We start from the raw sequence: 20518 nt of genomic DNA on the forward strand, positions 1-20518 counted from the left end.
ATTTGGTATTGGCAGACAAAGTTTTTTCAGAGAAAATGGCAATGTTAAAGTTTACCATGGACACAGACACACACACACACAGACAACCGAACACAGGTTATAACATAGACTCACTTTGTTTACACAAGTGAGTCAAAAAATAAAGGGGGGCGGGGCGGGGCGGGGCTGGGGGGGGGGGGGGGGGGGTGCGGGACACACAACTCAAAATACTTGCTCAGCTTTTCCATCAACGGCCTCCACAAGGAAGGTACAAGGAATGACAGCAAGCAATGCAAGTTATTCTAATTTTGTGTTGTCCCTCATTTCTGAACTTTAATTTTCTGCCAAATCAATCTGTCCTCTTTCCACACACACCTCTTCACTTTCACTCTTCACCATGAGACGACCAAAACCTCTAAGACTAAGCTGATGGCCTGCATGTGGGGAGACGTGGTGCAGAAAGCCTGAGTTCAGGGAGGAGGGAACAAGAAAGAACCGATAGTAATGTCCCCTTATCTCCAACCCATCTCAATGTTTGGTCTGCACAGCTACCAATGAAGAAGAGCTGGAGAAAAAACCCAAACCAACATAACCTTGCACATCAATACAACATACTCTTTATCCCTACTTTGGAAGGGATGGAGTAAGGAGATATGGTGGCAAAAGGGAGGCAGATGGGTGGACAGGTTTCCCTGGCAGCCAAGAGTATGAATTAGAGTCTAAGGAGGTAACAGGTGCTTCGAAAACATAGACAGGACAAAGCACAGCAGTCTGCCATCATCCCTGTTCTCCTGCCATTGCACTGCAAAAACTTCCAACTAATGACAAGTTAAACATGAATTAACGATAACTGAGATAAATAATATTTCAACAATACCCAGATGACAGAAATAAACCTCTCTCACACACACCCACACACAAAGACATCCCCCACTCCCCCCCTGCCTGCATTATAACAAAAAAACCAAGGTACCTCCCCATCCCTCCTCCATTCCTACCCCATTTGCTCATAAATACTAAATCATGCTAAACACACACAATAATCAATCCAGTACACACAATAATTTAATCCTCACATCAATCAATCCACTAAATCCATCAGTACGAAATCCATCAGTAAGCATGCGTATGTTCACAGCTATCCTAAATCCACCTGTCACTGGCTCAACTATTCAGGTACATGTTGGTCAAAGAGCAAGCATGATGAAGCATACACAACAGTGACCACACTGTACAATATCAACTTCCTCACAATTCACAGAGTGATTGACAATCAGGCACTCTCTTATGACAGTCACACCACAAAGTGAAATCCCACATCTAACTACTGAAAACTGCATCACTACTCGGGACAATCTGATGCCTGATGAAGATCCAAGCGCTCTTTTTCCATATGACAAGGACACATAATGACAGAAGTGCAAACTGCATGATCTTGGACACACCTTCTCCCATGACCTTTCCGGCTCAAGTTTCACAACAGTGGATGTTTCCAGCACTTAAGAATTCATTCTCGTTGAGCTTTGCTGCACAATTTCCATGTTCCAACATTTTGCAATCAATAACTGTGGTCAAACAGCAATGCAACAAGAAAGGGAGCTTCTTCCAAAACGCCTACACTCATTTACAGCATCCACCACATGTTGTTTTCTGGTGGTGGACAGCAGGAACAAATGATCGTGGTACCAGTTTCTGTACAACACTGCCTTGTCCTGTCTAGACTTGCATCACTGAATCTGCAAGGCACATTGGTATAAAGTACAAGTCATACTAAGCAGTCACGTGACAATGCCTGATTGTCAACCAACCCCTTCTGTCTGACAATGGCAAAAAATACTAACAAGCTAAGAAAAAATATAACATAAAACAAAAAAACATAAAACAAAACCCAAAAGGGATTACTCCACACAAATACAGCAATTTCCCACTGGTCTTGGCACAAACCCAAGCTGCAATGTCAAATGAAAGATGACAGCCATGACACCTACATCTTCATCCAGTGTTACTGAAGAAAGGACTTTCAAACATCAATTCTGAAAATGTTTTATCCAAAAATGTGTAGTAAAAAAAATAAATAAATAAATAAATAAATAAAAATAATAAAAAAACCAACAATGTATAAGCTTTCAAAAACAACATTTAAATTCAAGATGTATAAGAAAAAAATTGGTATTCCAAAAACAAAAAGGGGGCATTCACAGAAAAGACACTGCAATACGGAGGTGGTATAATAAAATTTAAAAAGAATAATAAATGACATTAAATTTTTCAAACAAGTAAAAAAACTAAATAAAAAAAGGAACAGAATAAAAGGAAACAGGTATGACCGATACAAATACAGAATCATACCAACAGAAACAAATACTCCAAGAAAAAAAAGGACCAAAAAAGTCAGAAAGACCCAAACATAAAAATCTGGGTAAAAGTTCTCAAGCAAATGACTGTCTTGTGTTGTGCAAAACTCATGCCTCCTGATACAAGTACACTTGTAATATAATGCAAGTGAAGAGACTGGCATGGAACTAAGCAAATCCACCCAGAGAGCTCAAAACACCAATACTATGCAGAGAAAGAACTGCTGAAATCTGTTTTTTAAGCAAAAGAAGACTGTCCTGCCATACAGCTTGAAGAAATTCTGTGCATATGCATTTCATTCGTATGGCAACTGATTTGATGTTGAACATTAGAACAGGCATTATGCTAATATGACAATGCAATGCTGCTAAATAAAAACCTATTCAAACTTGTCTGGACTTTCCATTCAGTTTTAATCAAATATGCCTCAGAAACCAAATTCTTACTTGCCAAACCAAAGTATCCAACAATACTACTAAACACTCTGAACACGCACACACATAAATGCATGCATGTGCACACACACTCACAGAACTTTACAAGCTCTTTTATGAGTTTTTTGAAGAATTATCTTTCCTAAAATGTAAAAAGAAAATGGAAGAAAGAAACTAAAATCTAAGGAGAAAAATGGGGAGGGGGTTCAGCATTTTCCCCCAAACAGTTCAGAATGGCCAGGAAAATTGTCATGGCAACAGAGGGGAAAAAGGTATGGTTTGTGTGTGTGTGCTGTGTGTGTGTGTGTGCGCGCGCGCGCGTGCTAGTATGCATGTGTGTGCATGCATGTGTGGTGTGCACACACACGTGTGCGCATACACGCATGTGTGCATGCTACTGTGCATATATCTGCAGATTCATGATTCCTGTCATGTTTACGTTTTCCCCATATACAGCTGGACAGTAAGACCAGCTGCTTTCTGGAAGAGCTGGCGAAGACAGGGCTAAGCAAGGACAGATGGAATCCAAAACAACCCACAACACACAGAACACCTCACAGCGTTGTACTCAAAAGGGGAGACAGAGGAGGGGGAGTGGGGGGGGGCTGGGGCATGGAAGGGGGTGGGCGAAGTAGAGGACCTACATTAGATGGAAAAAGACGCACACTACGGCACTAAAAATGAGAAAGTGATGATCAGGTGAATGACATTGGGCCACGCCCACTGGGAGGGCGATGCGAGGCGAGGCGCACACCGTGTCACTCATGCACCACTTGCCTGTAACCTGGCCGCCATGCGGCGCCACCTGCCCCCACCTCCACCTCGCTGAAAACATCATCGGCAACAGCAACTGCTGTACAAACCTACAACTTTTTGATGAAAAATTACAATAACTACAACAAAAATGGGCATGCATTCTGTGAAATCACATCAAAGAATCATACTCTCCTCGTTTTTGTTCCCACCACACTCATGACAAAGACAAACACTACATATCACAACAACAAACACTTTCTTTTCAAAACATCTAGATTACACCAATGAAAAAGAAGAAAAAAAGGCTAATAAGTCCGTTAAAACTATATCAAAAGATAAACAAAAACAAGCCAGAAACCAAAAAACAAAATAAAAATAAATTATTCAAAACCAATAGCAGATACATAATAAATTACCTCAGTCTTTTTTGTCATATAGTTTCCTTGCCACACAGACACAACCATCTCACTCGCTCCAAAAACCACATTAAAGATAGGAAAGGGAGATATACATTCAACCCCATTTCAAACCCCTTGGTCACAAAGTAATCATACACAAGCATCAGAGTCTGTGCTATGACTCCCAGTTCTGCAATTCACACAGAAGACAGTCCAAAGATAACATCCACACTTCGTGTTGCAACTGAAAACGCATTCCAAAACCGCATTTCCATGGGTAGTTTAATCCTGCTCAGAGCTTACAGGGCAAGGTCACGTGGACATGTTCCCTGGCTTCCCTTGAGAAATATTTTGAACAACATTAAATATATACCCCAGATTGCCTCTTAGTTCCCACACTCCCCCAAACACACAGACACATACACACACACACACACACACACACAAACGAAAGACAAAAAAGGTGATAATTATGTAGACCTGATTTCAAGATGAATAAAACAAAAATGCATCACTTGCTCAATGTCAGCATATATCCATTTTTGGTTCAGTGATTTAGCAAAAAATGTATGTTGCAGCTAAAGAGAACTGCTTTTCATTCCCACACAATCCATCACCCACCCACCCCATCTTCTACCCCTGTCCATGAACTTGCCATCTCTTCCACACAAAGAAAAAAAAAACAAAAAGAAGAGAAGAAAAGTCTTCATGGCTTATGTGTGATTCTTACTGATTTTCAAAGGAAAACAAAGACAAAACAGAAAACTGGGCAGGGTGCAGGCTTACTACTTCTTACTTTTTTCCTTTTTTTTTTCACTCATGAAAATCATCCATGTATTAAAAAAAATCAGAAAACAAAATGTGTGAACTGCATTTAATCATCAAAATCACTTTCATTCAACATCAGAAACGAGCGTTTGCTGAACAAAAGAATATGCACTGGAAAGGGAACAATTCTGCCTAAAGCAGACTACATTCATCATTGATCTGAATTATCAATTTACTATCGTATCTATCAAAGTTTCAAACTTTCCATGTCTTTATTACAACTTTTTTTCTGGTTTGGACAAATGACAACAAAAACACTTGTGCAACATTCCACACAAAAACTAACTGTGGACACGCAAGAATGGTGGTGGAATAAGAGCCTGGAATAAGTTTTGTTTATAAATTTTAAAAAATAAAATAAAATAATAGTTTCATTAAAACAACAGCTGAATAACTGCAATCTGACAATGTGTAAACTGCATTATAAGTTGATCCAAATCATATTTTGTATCATTTAAAAAAAGATATAGTGCAGTTCTGAAAAATTGTGCTAGATTGTGAAGAACATTACCAACAAATCCCTAAGCTGGATAGTCCTGGACATATCATCAGCAATCTTTTAAAATGTCAAAGTGTAAAACAAGAAAGTCAGTCTGAAACCAAAAAAATATTATCATAAATATCACAATGTGAGACAAAAATGTGTCAATCACTGTCATAGTGCGGCACAAAAATGTCATAATCACTGTCACACTGTAAAACAAAAATATCACAATCACTGTCACAGTGTAACACAAATGACAAAATCACTTCCATGGTGGAACTACAAAACTACACACCCATTCACCCACAAACATCCTTCCTTCCCTTTCTGTTTTGCACACACAATTCGGCTGTCTGAATGACAACACCACAAAGACACAGGACTCACCTCTTTGGCTTCTCCAATCACCTTCACCATCCCCGAAAGCAGAACAGCATCAAACATAGCGAACTTGGTTTCCTCACAACTGTCAGAAATAAACCGCATGGGCATTGCTACAGCAACAGCAAGTATGAAGCTATGACATAATGTGCCTGTATGTGAACGCATGTGTCACGATTTGTTATACTTCATATGGGTGCATCTGTGTCCATTAGCATGCAGTGGGCATGCAAGCAGTAGGGTGATTGGAATCTTTTTCAAGTGATTTAATTTCTGCAACTGCATTTTACGCTGATTATCAGCTGAATTAAAATTATTCAATTACTCCAATTTCTTTCCTAATTTTAAACAAAACAGATGAAGCGTTTTGAACAAGGCTATAAAAAACAGATGACCATGGATCAAGAAATAAACAGTGTTCAGGTGTGTAAAAAAAAAAAAAAAAAATCCATAATTTTTTTTTTTTTTTTTATCTTTCTTGTAGTGACATGGCAAACCTTTGCAACCATCTTTTAATCCAATACTATCCAGAAAGACAACTGATATTTCTTCACATATGAACTAATAATAAAGCAAATAAAATAACAGTAATCTCAAATACAAAATAAATCTCACCAAGAGAATAATGGTAACTGTAACAAAAACTCTGACTTGTATAAAAAGGCAATTCAATCAATACTATGAATCCAAGAAACTCTGCTCACTCAAGACATATATGCTACAGAAGAAATCAACCCTCAAGCACAAGAAAGCACAAACACATGGGAGTTAAGGAAGCCCACTCACTTCAAACACATGTGATGAACAAACTGTACAGCCATGGAACGCAGCTTGGCATTGGGGTTGGCCCCGAACAGGCAGTCAAACACCACCTGACAACAGATGGATCCCTCTGGCATCACCATACAATGTACTTCTAATTGTACTTCCTCCATGGCAATGGCTAAAATTATTTCTTCCTCTTCTGCATTCCAGCTACCATGCTATATCATCAGGTTTGTTGCAGTGATGAACTCAAAAGTTTCTCCACAGGTCCACCTCATCAGGTCAGAAATGACATTGGTAATAAGTATCATTATACTGCACTGACCTGAATACAAGAAGGGAACATGCTGACAGCTGGTAATAAGTATCATTATCTTGCACTGACCTGAATATAAGAAGGGAACATGCTGACAGCTGGTAATAAGTATCATTATCTTCAACTGACCTGAATATAAGAAAGGAACATGTTGACAGCTGGTAATAAGTATCATTATCTTGCACTGACCTGACAAAAAGGGAACATGTTGACAGCTGGTAATAAGTATCATTATCTTGCACTGACCTGAATATAAGAAGGGAACATGTTGACAGCTGGTAATAAATATTATTATCTTGCACTGACCTGAATATAAGAAGGGAACATGCTGACAGCTGGTAATAACTATCATTATCTTGCACTGACCTGAATATAAGAAGGGAACATGTTGACAGCTGGTAATAAGTATCACTATCTTGCACTGACCTGAATACAAGAAGGGAACATACTGACAGCTGGTAATAAATATTATTATCTTGCAATGACCTGAATATAAGAAGGGAACATGCTGACAGCTGGTAATCAGTATCATTATCTTGCAGTGACCTGAATATAAGAAGGGAACATGCTGACAGCTGGTAAAAAGCATCATTATACTGGACTGACCTGAATATAAGAAGGGAACATGCTGACAGCTGGTAATAAGTATCACTATCTTGCACTGACCTGACAAAAAGGGAACATGTTGACAGCTGGTAATAAGTGTCACTATCTTGCACTGACCTGAATATAAGAAGGGAACATGCTGACAGCTGGTAATAAGTATCACTATCTTGCACTGACCTGAATATAAGAAGGGAACATGCTGACAGCTGGTAATAAGTATCACTATCTTGCACTGACCTGAATATAAGAAGGGAACATGTTGACAGCTGGTAATAAGTATCATTATCTTGCACTGACCTGAATATAAGAAGGGAACATGCTGACAGCTGGTAATAAGTATCATTATCTTCAACTGACCTGACAAAAAGGGAACAAGTTGACAGCTGGTAATAAGTATCATTATCTTGCACTGACCTGAATATAAGACGGGAACATGCTAACAGCTGGTAATAAGTATCATTATCTTGCACTGACCTGAATATAAGAAGGGAACATGTTGACAGCTGGTAATAAGTATCATTATCTTGCACTGACCTGAATATAAGAAGGGAACATGCTGACAGCTGGTAATAAGTATCACTATCTTGCACTGACCTGAATATAAGAAGGAAATATGTTGACAGCTGGTAATAAGTATCATTATCTTGCACTGACCTGAATACAAGAAGGGAACATGTTGACAGCTGGTAATAAATATCATTATCTTCAACTGACCTGAATATAAGAAGGGAACATGTTGACAGCTGGTAATAAGTATCATTATCTTGCACTGACCTGAATACAAGAAGGGAACATGTTGACAGCTAGTAATAAATATCATTATCTTCAACTGACCTAACAAAAAGTGAACATGCTGACAGCTGGTAATAAGTATCATTATCTTGCACTGACCTGAATACAAGAAGGGAACATGTTGACAGCCTCTCTAGCACGCAGAAAGAAGGGGAAGATTTTCAGACGTATCCTGGTGCAGACTGGAGACCGTCTTTCCTCAGCTTTGATCTGGGGCTACACACACACACGCACACACACACACACAAACTTCCATTGATTATCAATGAAAACAGTTTGCTGACCACGCAATCATCAATCAACAACTGATCATCAAAGAAAAATCAATAAAAAACCAACTGATCAATGTTAAAAAAAAAAAAAATTTAATTCCAAATAAGTTGCAGAAATAGAAACAGGAAATATATTCTACAAGATGAAAAACAAGCAAGAAGAAAGCTCCAAAAGGTAAATGAAATACCTTTTCCCAAACAGAGTAACTGTTATTTCTATGGTAATGCTTTACCAAAATGACTGATTCTGAAATGAAACAATTTACCATGTTTAACACACACACACACACACATATCCTTGCTCACTCTCAAACGAGAGACACACCAGACCTTGCTCTACACAATTCAGATGTTCCCCAAATCTTCCTCCTCCTTTCCATCTACTGGTCTCACTCTGAGATTTAGCCTACCTGTCCTTTCACTGCCACTGTTCCTTGGAAAATGGAAAAGAGCTTGGTCAGGATCTCTGTCGAGTTCCAGTCCACACTTCTGCAAAATGGAGAAAAAATACACATGAAAATAATACAATAAAAAATAAACAGATATATAAAAGAATGCTGATTAATAAAGAAGCTGAATATACAAATCAGGCATCTCTTGATCAAGGAAATCTCATGTCATAAAGAGCATAGGTGACTGTCTTCCTACTTGCACTGAAAATCATACAATACACAGCAACCTTAAAAACCAATGGGGTAGGAGGTGAGTGGGTGGAGGCAGCTGGATGGATGAGAGGCATTTTGAAGGGTTTTTCTCTCCATTACTGCATGCCTCTTTGGCAAAGACTCCACTAACAGCAAAATTCAGACAAACATGATAACCTGTTTATGGAAACCATTAACACAAACATTTCCTCTTAGTCTTACGTTAAAAAATCCATCCAATACAAATGTCATTCTCTTATTAGTACAGTACCCCTGGAAAATGCATGGAAGAATACAACCTATCTTCAAACACCTACATTATTTTTTGTCCTCATCAAGAACTGAAGGCTCAATGACCACTCCAAAATAAACAAACACATCAGTATACATTCAAGCTGATTCCAGTCAATTTTTGTTTTTAAATCAATGAAAGCTAGGCACCCATTTATGCAACAAACTACAAAATAAAATGTGAACACTGCAATTCCTTTGCCACATCTAAAACAAATATATATAGCTTTTTAAAAAATATCCCCATTTCTGTTTTGAAAAAAAAAATCATTCAAAAAGTTGGGGGATTCTTCAAAAGTAATCAAATTTCTTTGTAACATTTTGCATCACATAAACACTGATGATTTTTTGCTTTTGAACAAGAGAAACATCCCTCACCCGGTAATTTTCTTCAACTCCATGTCTGCTGATGTGGCCACACTGAAACAAAACAACAAAGTCTACAAGTGAGCAATTACAAAAGACAAATGACACCAGGAAAAAGACAGAAATGTTAAAATAGCCAAAGATAAGTCAAATAACACAACAGTCTGAGAAATCAGTATGAGTGAGCAAAATGGAGAAATAATAAAAACACACAAAGATGAAAGATAAGAAACATTAAAAAAAAACAACAAAAAAAACAAAAAAAAACACCTCACCCCCACCCCCAGAAAAAGAGAGAGTGATGGAATCAATGACAAAAAAAATACCCTGAGCTTCAGACATGGGAACACTCATCGGAACGCTGGCAACACAGCTGACTGTCATCCACTGACTAAATAAGTCTTTCATCATGTTGCTCAATTTTCCTGATCAACACTGCATAGTCTAACCGTTCAGCACTGGTATTCTGAAAAAGGAAGTGTATGGTATTGCCCTGTCATGCAGTCCACACTAAATGGACCCAGAACCCTTTTTTTTTTTTAAGGATATTTCTTCGCATATTACCTGTATTTAGAAAAGACATATCCAAACATACTAATGATACATGTAAATCACTAAATGCATCCACTGTTGAACTAATTTAACAAATTAACACACACAAAAAAACAACAAAAAAGCCCTCAAAAATGTTTCATGCAAACAATGACAACAACTCGACTCCACAAATAGGTACTGGTAGGTGGTTCACAGCAACCTATCAATGAAAGCTCATGTGAATTTTCTGCCTGCACCAAAACAACCCTCAGGTGTAGTAAGTATGGGGGAGCTAGAATTAACAGCATAGAAGCAACACTGCTCTGAGAATATGTGGAAGAGAAAGCAGCCTAAATAACTAACACTGCTCTGAGTATATTCAACAGCAAAATAGGTATATTCAAATGCAAAATCAGCCCAAAATGATAAATCAAAACACCACCACAATCTCCTCTTTACCTGTGTCGGGTATCCGAAGAGCCAATGACATAGTGACACACCACTTCTGACTCAGAGAAGATTTCGCTGCCCAGGAAGTTGAGAACTCCCATCTTGGCTTTCTCCAGATTCTCTGGGGTCAAAGGTGACTCACCAAGCACTCGTTTCAATGCTTTCTCACTCACCCCTGGTGGGGGTGCAGGTGTAGGTGGTGGGGGTCCTTCCCCTGAGGGGGCGACATTGTGGTAGCTGAAATCGTATTCATAAATGATAAAGCAATGGTCAAGACAGACTGACTGAATGTAAAACAACATGTGTGCATAAGACAAGAGAATCACATTATAAATATAATGGTCACCTAGGAGAGAGAAAGAGATCGCAAAAGAGAAGGCCAGGCTCAAACAAAGAGTGAAAAGTTCTACGTAATGTCAGTCTGTCATCCATTTTTTATTCTTTATTTGACTCAATGTCTGTCTGGCTTGTGTGTGTTATACTGTGGGTTTTTTGTTGTTGTTGTTGTTCTGTGCGTGCATGTGTGTGTGTGTGTGTGTGAGGTAGGACCTGTAAGGCAGCAGCAGGAGGTCCATCATATAATCCAGAAGCAGCTGTCTTGTCACTGGTTTGTCCCCCAACTGGAACTTCTGCCGTCGTTCCTCCACTGTCCTTGGCATCTTCACATGCTGAAGTGCCGGGATCATCAGCTGCATCAGCCTGCAACGATGGGCACAACAGCCCAGTGGTTAAAAGAGCTGGCCTTTTAATCTGAATGTCTTGGGTTCAAATCCCAGCCATGTAGATTACAGGTGGAGATTTTTTCCTATCTCCCAGGTATACAGACATGCAGATCTGCAAGTAAATGAACTCTCTTTTGAGTGTATATGCACACAGAAGATTAAAAAAAAAATGTATGTTAATGATGCCATAATCTGTGTAAGCATTTGCTGGGTTATGGAAATATCATATCCAGAATGCACATTCCCAACAACACAGATGGGCAAAAAACAGTCATACGTGTAAAAGTATATGTGCATACAGATGAATGTGGGAATTGCAGCCCAAAAACACACAAGAAGAATCAGCCTAGAACAGCTATGCTGCCACAGGGTGAATGAGGATGCCAGCTGTAATGGTGGCAGCACTTTGGATCTGGCTGGCTATTTAGTATTATCAATGCTCCCCCCCCTTTTTTTTCTAAAAGAAAACATTAACAAAGAAAAAAAAAAGCATTCAGAAAGCAGAAAAAGCAGTACTGATATAAACTTTGATCTATATACAGCTTAAGTTCCTCACAATCAGTTTTCATGAAAACCAATAAGGAAAACTTTCTTCTATACACATGAGCAATAGAAATGTAATTGTAGAAGGAAAAAAATCAGTGCACTCAACAAGCAATTTAACACAAAAAAAGTACAAAAACTGTTATTTCCATCTAAAAAAAAAAAAAAAAAAAAAAAGAGAGAGAGAGAGTAAAAACACATGGTGTCACGCCATTCATTGCTGCTCTGCACTTCCCATCAGACTGTGTTCAGCTAAATAACAATTATCGAGAGGTACAAAGAAAAAAACCCCAAAAACTCCTCTCTCTATCTAATTTAGATTTCCATAAGAAGGTCAATAAAGATTCACTGTCTGGTAAGTTCAGGTACATAATTTTTTTTTTAAACTTGATTGTTGGTCTTGAACATCGTGCTGAAAATGATCATTTTTAAAACTTTCCATGCAGCAAAACATATCATGAACCATGAAGTAAAGAATATGTACAGAGACTCAGAAGCACACATTAACATGGAAAGAAACCAACCTCCACATTTCAACAACTATGACAATGAAAAGGGGGAAAAAAACTCACAAATCCTGATGGTTAGCAGGTCTGCTTTCCAAGCAACTCATCAGCAGAGGAATCAGTTCTGCTTGCTTCTCAAAATCCATGCGAGGATAGCCCATTTTGATGTACAAAATGGTGAAGTTCTACAGGACAAAACAACAGAGATCACATTTTGAAATATTTACGGATTAATTTCATTTTCACAAACATAAATTCTTACTGTCATGTTCAAATGTGAGCCAGAGCAAAACCTTGCATGGCATCTTGTCCACTGTTGGCAACTGAATTAACAGACTGAGTTGACTCAGTTCTTATGGGAAAGAAAAGGTAGTGACTGGCTTGACCAATTCCAGGCCTTGGGACATCTCATTTCTATACTGTCAACAAAATGTAGCCAGACAGAGCCAGTACATTGTCCACAGCTTGCACCAGTTAGGTTGGCACAGAGAAATATTAAACACCAAACAGACTTTTCTCCCAAAAAGTCCAAGAACACTTACTGTGACGAAAGGCGTGGCTTCTTTGTCCTGAAACAGTGAGAGCAAGGCTTCCACAGGCAGCTGAATCCTGCTGCGACTCTTCAGCCGTTTGTTCACATGTACCAGCAGTTCCATCACCTGCAATCAGTAGGTAACATTACATTTACAGTATCATCATCCTTCCCTTGAAGCTAGATCAGTTTGACATTAATCTGAGGTGCAGTTACTACACTTTTCAGTGTGACTGATCTTGCAAAACAAAAGTAATGCAATCACAAGAGAAAAAAGTTAAAGAATGGTACCTGACAACCTGACCTGTAAGCCTGATTTTGCTTCAGTGTGGCAGCACCCTTCACTGGCAAGCCAAGTGGGGCTCAAAACTGTGGACATAAACTGTACGCATGTGCGGTGATTTCTACAAATTGATGTGTGAGACCAATCCTTTCTATCTAACACTGCATGTCCAATGTCCAACCAATGTTCATACAGTACTGCCTAATGACTAAAACTGTTAAATGTGATTTTTTTAAACATGTAAGACTGAGAGACAGGATCAATAATAAACATTTTGTAACCAATGTCCAAGTAGTGTTCAGACAGTACCGGTTTGATACCGGTTACATTTTCTGGTAGGTTTTTTGTTGTTTTTTTCCTGCTGCATCCCAGATATATGTATATATATATATATACCTGTTTATAGTCTTGACTGATTAAAACTGAGCATTTTGTGTGCCTGTGTTTGTGTATAGGTGTAATGTGTGGATGTGATCCTAAGCTACAACTCTTGACATACCTTTTTCCTTATGACTTCATCACTGCTGTTGAGTTTGAGCAGCACTGGGGCCAGGAATTTGCTAAGCGTTGTTTCCAGCTGGTCATCTGTTTCTGCAGATCCGATTCGCAGAAACACACGTTCCACTAACACTGAAAGCACAGTAATTTTATATTACCATGAAATCAATATGTAATGAATCATATGATATTGTATGTACAAAACAGACAAACCAAAACAAACGTTAAACTTACATCTTGCCTCAGGTCGAAGTAACAAAACAACTCAGTGTTGATTCTGGTGATGTGACATTAACATGAAAGTCTTACTTTATATTTCCAGAACAGCAGTCAACTGCAATAAGAAATGCATGCAAAGCGTTCACCTCTAACCCACTTCCTATAACAAGAGAGACAGAGACAGAGAGACAAAGACAGAGAGAGAGAGAACAGGACAGAGACTGTGACAGATCAAAAAGAGATTTGAAACTTTAATCTGTGCAAAACCTTGTGCTAATAAAAAGTAATATTATTGACATGACAGACTGAAGTCCGAATGCATCCAAATATATGGTATACAAAAATGCACAAATATCCATAAATAACAGCTGATTAAAATTTTACACACACACACACCACACACAAAATATGCATAGTCCTGAGGAAAAAATAGTAAACCAAATCCTGATCTGATCAGCTTCCACATTTTCCTTATCTGGTTAACAGCAGCATTATAAGACACAAATTCATACATCAGAGGATACATATAGTATGATATACACAGTTGTGTATCTTTATTTCAGTTTGCCATGAACGTGGCGTCTAGCATGTTACTCAGTCTATTGTATTTGGAAAAGCCCACAGAGACTCTGTTCCGTTTTAAAGAAATTTGCGCAACGTTGGTTTGGAAATGATGCCGATATTCATTTGATTTGCAAAGCATCATGCTCTACCTTTCATGCTAGACTTACAGCCGCTCCCTCTCTCTACCTCAATTTCTTTGCGGCGATCGATGGTGTGATGGCCTTGTATCTGTTCTTTCTGGTATTCTTGGACTTTTCTGAGGATTTCCGATTTTCCTAGATGTAGGCCACTCGTTATTGTTGTGTTACCAGCAAGTCTGTCAGCTCGCTCATTTCCCTTAACACCTGTATGTCCCATCAGAGATCTTTTCCCACCCCTCTTGCGGCCAACCAGTGGCAGTCTCTGTGTGTGTGTGTATGTGTGTGTCTGTGTCAGTGTGTTTGTGTGTGTGCATGAGTGTGTAAGTGTATACGTGTGTCAGGAGAGCTCTGTACAAATGCATGTGTGTGTGTGTGTGTGTGTGTGTAGAGGACGATGTGTGTGTATGCATGTCTGTACTGTGGGAGCAACAGAATATTGGAACGTGCAGGTGTGCATATATATATTTGTATACATGTGCATGGGGTTGGGAGTGGGGGATGTGGGTGTATGTGTGTGTGCTTGTACAAGTGTGTGTGTGTGTGTGTGCATGTGTGTGTGTGTGTGTGTGTGTGTATGTGTCGGGGCTATGTACGTTTATGTGTATTTGTTTGTGCTTTCATATCTGTGAAACTGCATGTTTGTTGCATATATGTTATGCATGTGTATGTTTATGTGTATTTGTTTGTGCTTTCATATCTATGAAACTGCATGTTTGCTGCATATCTGTTATGCATGTGTGTGTGTGTATGTGTGAATGTGTGTCTGCATGTTTTACATTTATTTGCTTATTTATCAACATTAGTGGGGTTTTTTGGTTTTTTATTATCATTATTATTTATTATTATTTTCAAGGACTGACTAAGCGCGTTGGGTTACGCTGCTGGTCAGGCATCTGCCTAGCAGATGTGGTGTAGCATATATGGATTTGTCTGAACGCTGTGATGCCTCCTTGAGCTACTGATACTGATATTTCAGTTTGCACAAGACATAATTATTATATGCAGCTGGTGCATGGCAAAACATTGCATAAGTAATAAATACAAATAACCCAGAGTTCGAATTTAACAGGTGCCTGGGTGCAAATACTATGAAAAGTTGGCTCGGGCATGCACATTTTCTGTCAAGAATGCCCAGTTGGCACTCAAAATCTGATACTGTGATAGAGGAGAAAGAAAATTAATTAAAAGACACACCAAGAAAGCAAGCTCGAACGCGGTCAATCGAAATATAGTGTTGTCTGCTGCAGCTCACTTCGCAGCACCCAAAACAACAATTGGGCACTCAAATGTTTTGTCCAGAGTGCCCGACACAATAAAAAAAAAACAACAAAAAACCAATAAAAAAAATAAATTAAAAAAAAGTTAAATTTGAAACCTGTAACCCAACTAACAAGGGAACTAAATCAGTACAATTGAATAGCCTCCCTTGCAAGTTGAGCAGTTGACAGCTTCATAAGACGGTTTTACTTGCCTTGTTCTCTATTTTTCACTGTTTTTTTTGTTTTGTTTTGTTTTGTTTTGTTTTTGTCTTGATTATAATTACATATTGATATTGCACCTAAAACTATAACATGAAAGCTCTGGTGAAGCAAAATTACTGGAATTGTACAGTGCTGTATACTGGGAGGAGAACCAACAGGCTTCACAATATGTCTGGTGTTTCAGGTCCGATTCCAACAAAAGAGCCTGTGACTGACTTTGTTCAGAGCACATTTTAAAGTGACATGTTACTGTTGCTTCAAAAGACTGACTCATTCAACATGAAGTGATTTCATAATGTTTTAATGCAAAATCAAAAAGGATGCTCTATCAAAATATGAAAAAATAAAAGAAGTTATGTTCTCAACAGTGAGAACACCTTATGTGTTTAATAACAGCTTCACCCCTCAATATTGTCTTAGCATATGACTAATCCTAATACTAACTAACAATCAAACTCAAACCACAACTTTACAGAGGACATTTTGGTATTATGTGTATCTATTATTCATTTATTGTATTGTTAATATTATCATAAACACAATATTGCAAACATAACAGTTAAAACAAGAACAAATGACAAAAAAGCAAAAACTTACACAATAAAATTACTTGGTCTACAACCAGTTAAACTACAATCAAAATCAAGAAAACTGGAATCATACTGAAAACAAAACACTAAAATTACTGCAGAGGTTACAATTCAATTGATCCATACCAAACCCACACCTCCACTTGCTCTACCCTCTTCCCAAATATCTAAGGGCATTGGATGCTTTTACTTCAAGTTTAACTAGTTGTACAGTACACAGACACAGTGGCACACACACACACACACACACACTTGCAGTTGCAGTGTTTGTGTTGTGGGAGAACAAAATGCTCCTACAATGGATGCTTCTACATTTTTTATTTTCAAAAGAAGATGAGGAATGGGAAATCGAGGGGAATGGGGAATCGAGGGGGTTGGGGGGAGGGGGGAAGCGGGGTAACGTGAGGGAGGAACAGGCTGAAACAGTGAAAGCGATTCACAAATCAAAAAGAGGAAAAAAAAAAAGAAAAAAAAAAGAGTGAGCGACAGCCAGTCACACAAACAGGGCGAGAGAAAATGGAGAGTATATGATTCAAAAAGCGTCCGAGAGCTTCTTACAGTTTAGTGGAGACTAAAACCTCATTAATAGAGAGAAAGTTGCTCGATACATAAGCTTAGTCCAAACAAAAAGTAAGTGCCCAAGCCTCCACCACAGCCAATGTACAGACGCGGACTAACAATAACTGCTGACATTCATTTGCTTTAGACACAGAATCAATACATTTTCACTAAAATCTAAGTCTTGGAACACCATCAAGATCTATAGGTATGACACGTTTTTCAACTTGTTTCTGATTGACTGCTCACCCGTCGATCGAAAGCAGACGAACGAGACTTTGAAATCAGAAAAAGTAACCTTTCAGCTTCTTCGGAAAATTCCAATAACCTATGAAACAAATTTACAGTAGACATACTCGAAACTTCATCTCGGTTCCTATTTTTTAAGCCTATCGGGACAAATAACAAGACAGTGGATCTTATTTACCGTTTTCGTCTTGCGCAGTTGAAGAAGCCATTTTGACGATGATGACGCCGATTTGGTCGCTAGATTTTCCCGGCAGATGCTGCAAAAATTAGATCGGACCGGAAACGAAGTGGAAAACGAAAGTTACGCATCTTTTGTTACTAAACTTGTTACTGTTCTTGTTGCTTGTGTCCCAGCCACGGACGTGGGCTCAGCCAACCGGACAAAATGAAAGCTTTTGTAACGCAGCCACGGTTCCGGCACATACGAAGTACTGTCAGCCAGATTCCGCCGGCTCTAGGTCTGTCGGTTTAAAGCCCAGCATAGCTCTTATTTCAGTCCAAGGCCTTGTGTCACGCAGCTTTTGGAGGTGATGGAAGAGACACAATCGATTACGTAAAATATATTTTTAGATTTTCGTAGAACTTTCGATAGTGTACAACACAACAGACCGTTGATGAAAATTAATTAGAAACTTGAGGTGTAGTCGGTAGCTTACTGCAGACATGGACAAGATTTTTGACAAGAACTCAAAATTATTTGTCTGAGTTTGTGAAGAGTGAAGGCTACTCCTCGGAGGCTGTGTGTATTATGTGTGTACGTGTGGGGGGGGGCGGGGGATATGGGGGCGCGCATGTGTGTGTGTGTGTGTGTGTGTGTGTGTGTGTGGTGTGTGTGTGTGTGTGTGCGTGTGGTGTGTGTGTGTGTGTGTGTGTGTGTGTGTGTGTGTGTGCCAGTGTGTGTGTCCGGTGTGTGTGTGTGTGTGTGTGTGTGTGTGTGTGTGTGTGTGTGTGTGTGTGTGTGCAGTGTCAGTGTGCGTGCGTGTCTGTATATTTATTTACATTTATTTGCTTTTTTGTTTATTTATTTATTATCATTATTGTCGTTTTACTCTCATATATGATTATTTTTCCTGCATTTCATTTTTATTTCATTATCTATCTGACTACTTTTTTTTATATATGATTCCAATATTCATTTATTCATTTTTGTCAGCTCATTTATTTATGTATCTATATTTATTCATTAATTTATTCATTCATTTAATTATGTATCCATTTACTATGATTTGTTTATGCACCGGCTTTTTTTCTCCCGTCAAGGCCTGATTAAGCACGTTGGGTTACGCTGCTAGTCAGGCATCTGCCGCTTAGCAGATGTGGTGTCGCGTATATGGATTTGTACGCGAGCAGTGACGCCTCCTTGAGTAACTGAACTGAACTGAACTCGATCAGAGGCTGACGTTCTCTTTCTTCTTCTTCCTCTATAGCGACCACATTCATCATTGTGGTTATTCTGTCACTCAAAAACGGAGACTGGTTTGGCCCCCCCAAAATTTTTTTAACCGATAATAATGATAACAGAAGCAGCAGAACTACAACCGTTTAGCACCCCAAGTTCAGCCAGGGGAGCCCAAGCTGCCCAATTGAAGTTCAGTTGCCGCGGGGAGGCGCTTGACACGAAAGTGTCGATGGTCTTGTCCTCAGTCCACTGTACATGTTCAGGTAAACTTTTCCAATCCCTGATGGTCCTTGGAAGGAAAGAGGACTGCATGTACTGAGGTGCTGGGTTCGAAACTGGCCGGGACAGCTTGAACTTTTGGCCCTGCGTGACCGTGGTGCTGTCGTTGTGTTTCGTGGAATCGCGCAGGGAAGTATTCTGGGACTAATACTGTTTACTATCTTTATAAACGACCTTCCTGACTGTGAAGAATCATCTTTTCTTCTCCTTCTTCTTCAGTGTGATGATGATACAAAAATATAAGACACATGACAGTAAAATAGGTATACTTATCTTGCGACAAGATGTACACAAACTCCAAGCTTGGACAGGACTGATAGTGATTTTTTATTAATGCTGACAAATGTAAAGTATTGCATGCTGGCAGAAGAAATCAAACAAAACATACACTATGCAACTACTCAGTGAAATAATGCCACATACACAGTGCGAAAATCATGTAAAAATCAGTGAAAAAGACCATGGAGTCACTTTTGATAAATTGTTCACCTGCACGTATTCGAAGAACTGCATAGATAAAGCGAACTAAATAATTGGAACAATTAAAATAACTTTTACCCGTCTTGACCGTGACATTTTTCACAGTGTGTGTAAAACAATACAAAGCTCTTGTGTGACTGATCTCACTTGGAAACACTCTGAGGTGCCATTACTACCTGAAGCGTCATGCATATGGTTTCTATCGCAATTGAGAGGTTGTGGAGAACAGGGGCCACAATTCAACGCCGGCCGGGAAACATGTACAAAAATGTAGGCACATGACTTATAATGATCGATTCACTTATTCAAAATTATTTTCCCTTAAGGGTAGAAGGATACGTGGTGATCTCATTTGGACATCATGTGTAAACATTTTAACGGTTTTGTTGATGGGTGCCAACGGTTTCACTGATCAACATGGATCGACTGACCCACTCCCTGAACTGTGGGCCCCACACCAGCAAGCCAAGAAAGACTTTGGACGACACGCCACAGTAGAGCAACCTATTCGTACCCTCCTGTGATACCTGGTTAGGACACCAGTCCTGGTATTCTTCATTTTGACGAAAGCAACGAAACGCGTGACCTTGAGAGCGGAAGCAATAGGGTCGTAAAACTCCTTTCGATCTCACCAATGGTGCCATTGACGTCAACGTTACTTCGCGACGAAATTCTCTCTCTCTCTCTCTCTCTCTGTCTGTCACTGTCTTTCTCCAAACTGGGTGGTTGGACGGATGTGTTCTCTCCCTTTTCCTTTCAAGAATTCCAAGAATCTGGTAACAAGCGTTGCATTTTCTTTCTCAGCGGGAATCATATAGTCGAAT

The 20518-nt window shown here is 39.1% G+C and overlaps 1 protein-coding gene across 3 annotated transcripts in view; it reads right to left on the reverse strand.

The window, feature by feature from the left end:
• LOC143295004 (proteasome adapter and scaffold protein ECM29-like) overlaps positions 1 to 17852 on the reverse strand; it is a 73054-nt gene extending 55202 nt beyond the window's left edge. Inside the window, exons 1-12 of one of the 3 annotated variants that reach the window (XM_076606537.1) lie at positions 17715 to 17852; positions 13737 to 13867; positions 12965 to 13081; positions 12489 to 12607; positions 11201 to 11350; positions 10661 to 10888; positions 9680 to 9721; positions 8777 to 8855; positions 8194 to 8310; positions 6402 to 6487; positions 5622 to 5700; positions 3546 to 3593 (exon numbers count right to left, since the gene is read on the reverse strand). In XM_076606537.1, coding sequence (XP_076462652.1) covers positions 3546 to 3593; positions 5622 to 5700; positions 6402 to 6487; positions 8194 to 8310; positions 8777 to 8855; positions 9680 to 9721; positions 10661 to 10888; positions 11201 to 11350; positions 12489 to 12607; positions 12965 to 13081; positions 13737 to 13867; positions 17715 to 17745 — 1227 coding nt within the window. In that variant the 5' untranslated portion in view covers positions 17746 to 17852. Of the gene's footprint in view, positions 1 to 3545; positions 3594 to 5621; positions 5701 to 6401; positions 6488 to 7956; positions 7980 to 8193; positions 8311 to 8776; positions 8856 to 9679; positions 9722 to 10660; positions 10889 to 11200; positions 11351 to 12488; positions 12608 to 12964; positions 13082 to 13736; positions 13868 to 17714 lie in introns of those variants that run through there. The other 2 variants (XM_076606538.1, XM_076606539.1) reach the window with 2 other exon arrangements.
• Positions 17853 to 20518: the final 2666 nt, after the last annotated feature.

Source organism: Babylonia areolata, chromosome 20, assembly GCF_041734735.1.
Source record: "Babylonia areolata isolate BAREFJ2019XMU chromosome 20, ASM4173473v1, whole genome shotgun sequence".
NCBI lineage: Eukaryota > Metazoa > Mollusca > Gastropoda > Neogastropoda > Buccinidae > Babylonia > Babylonia areolata.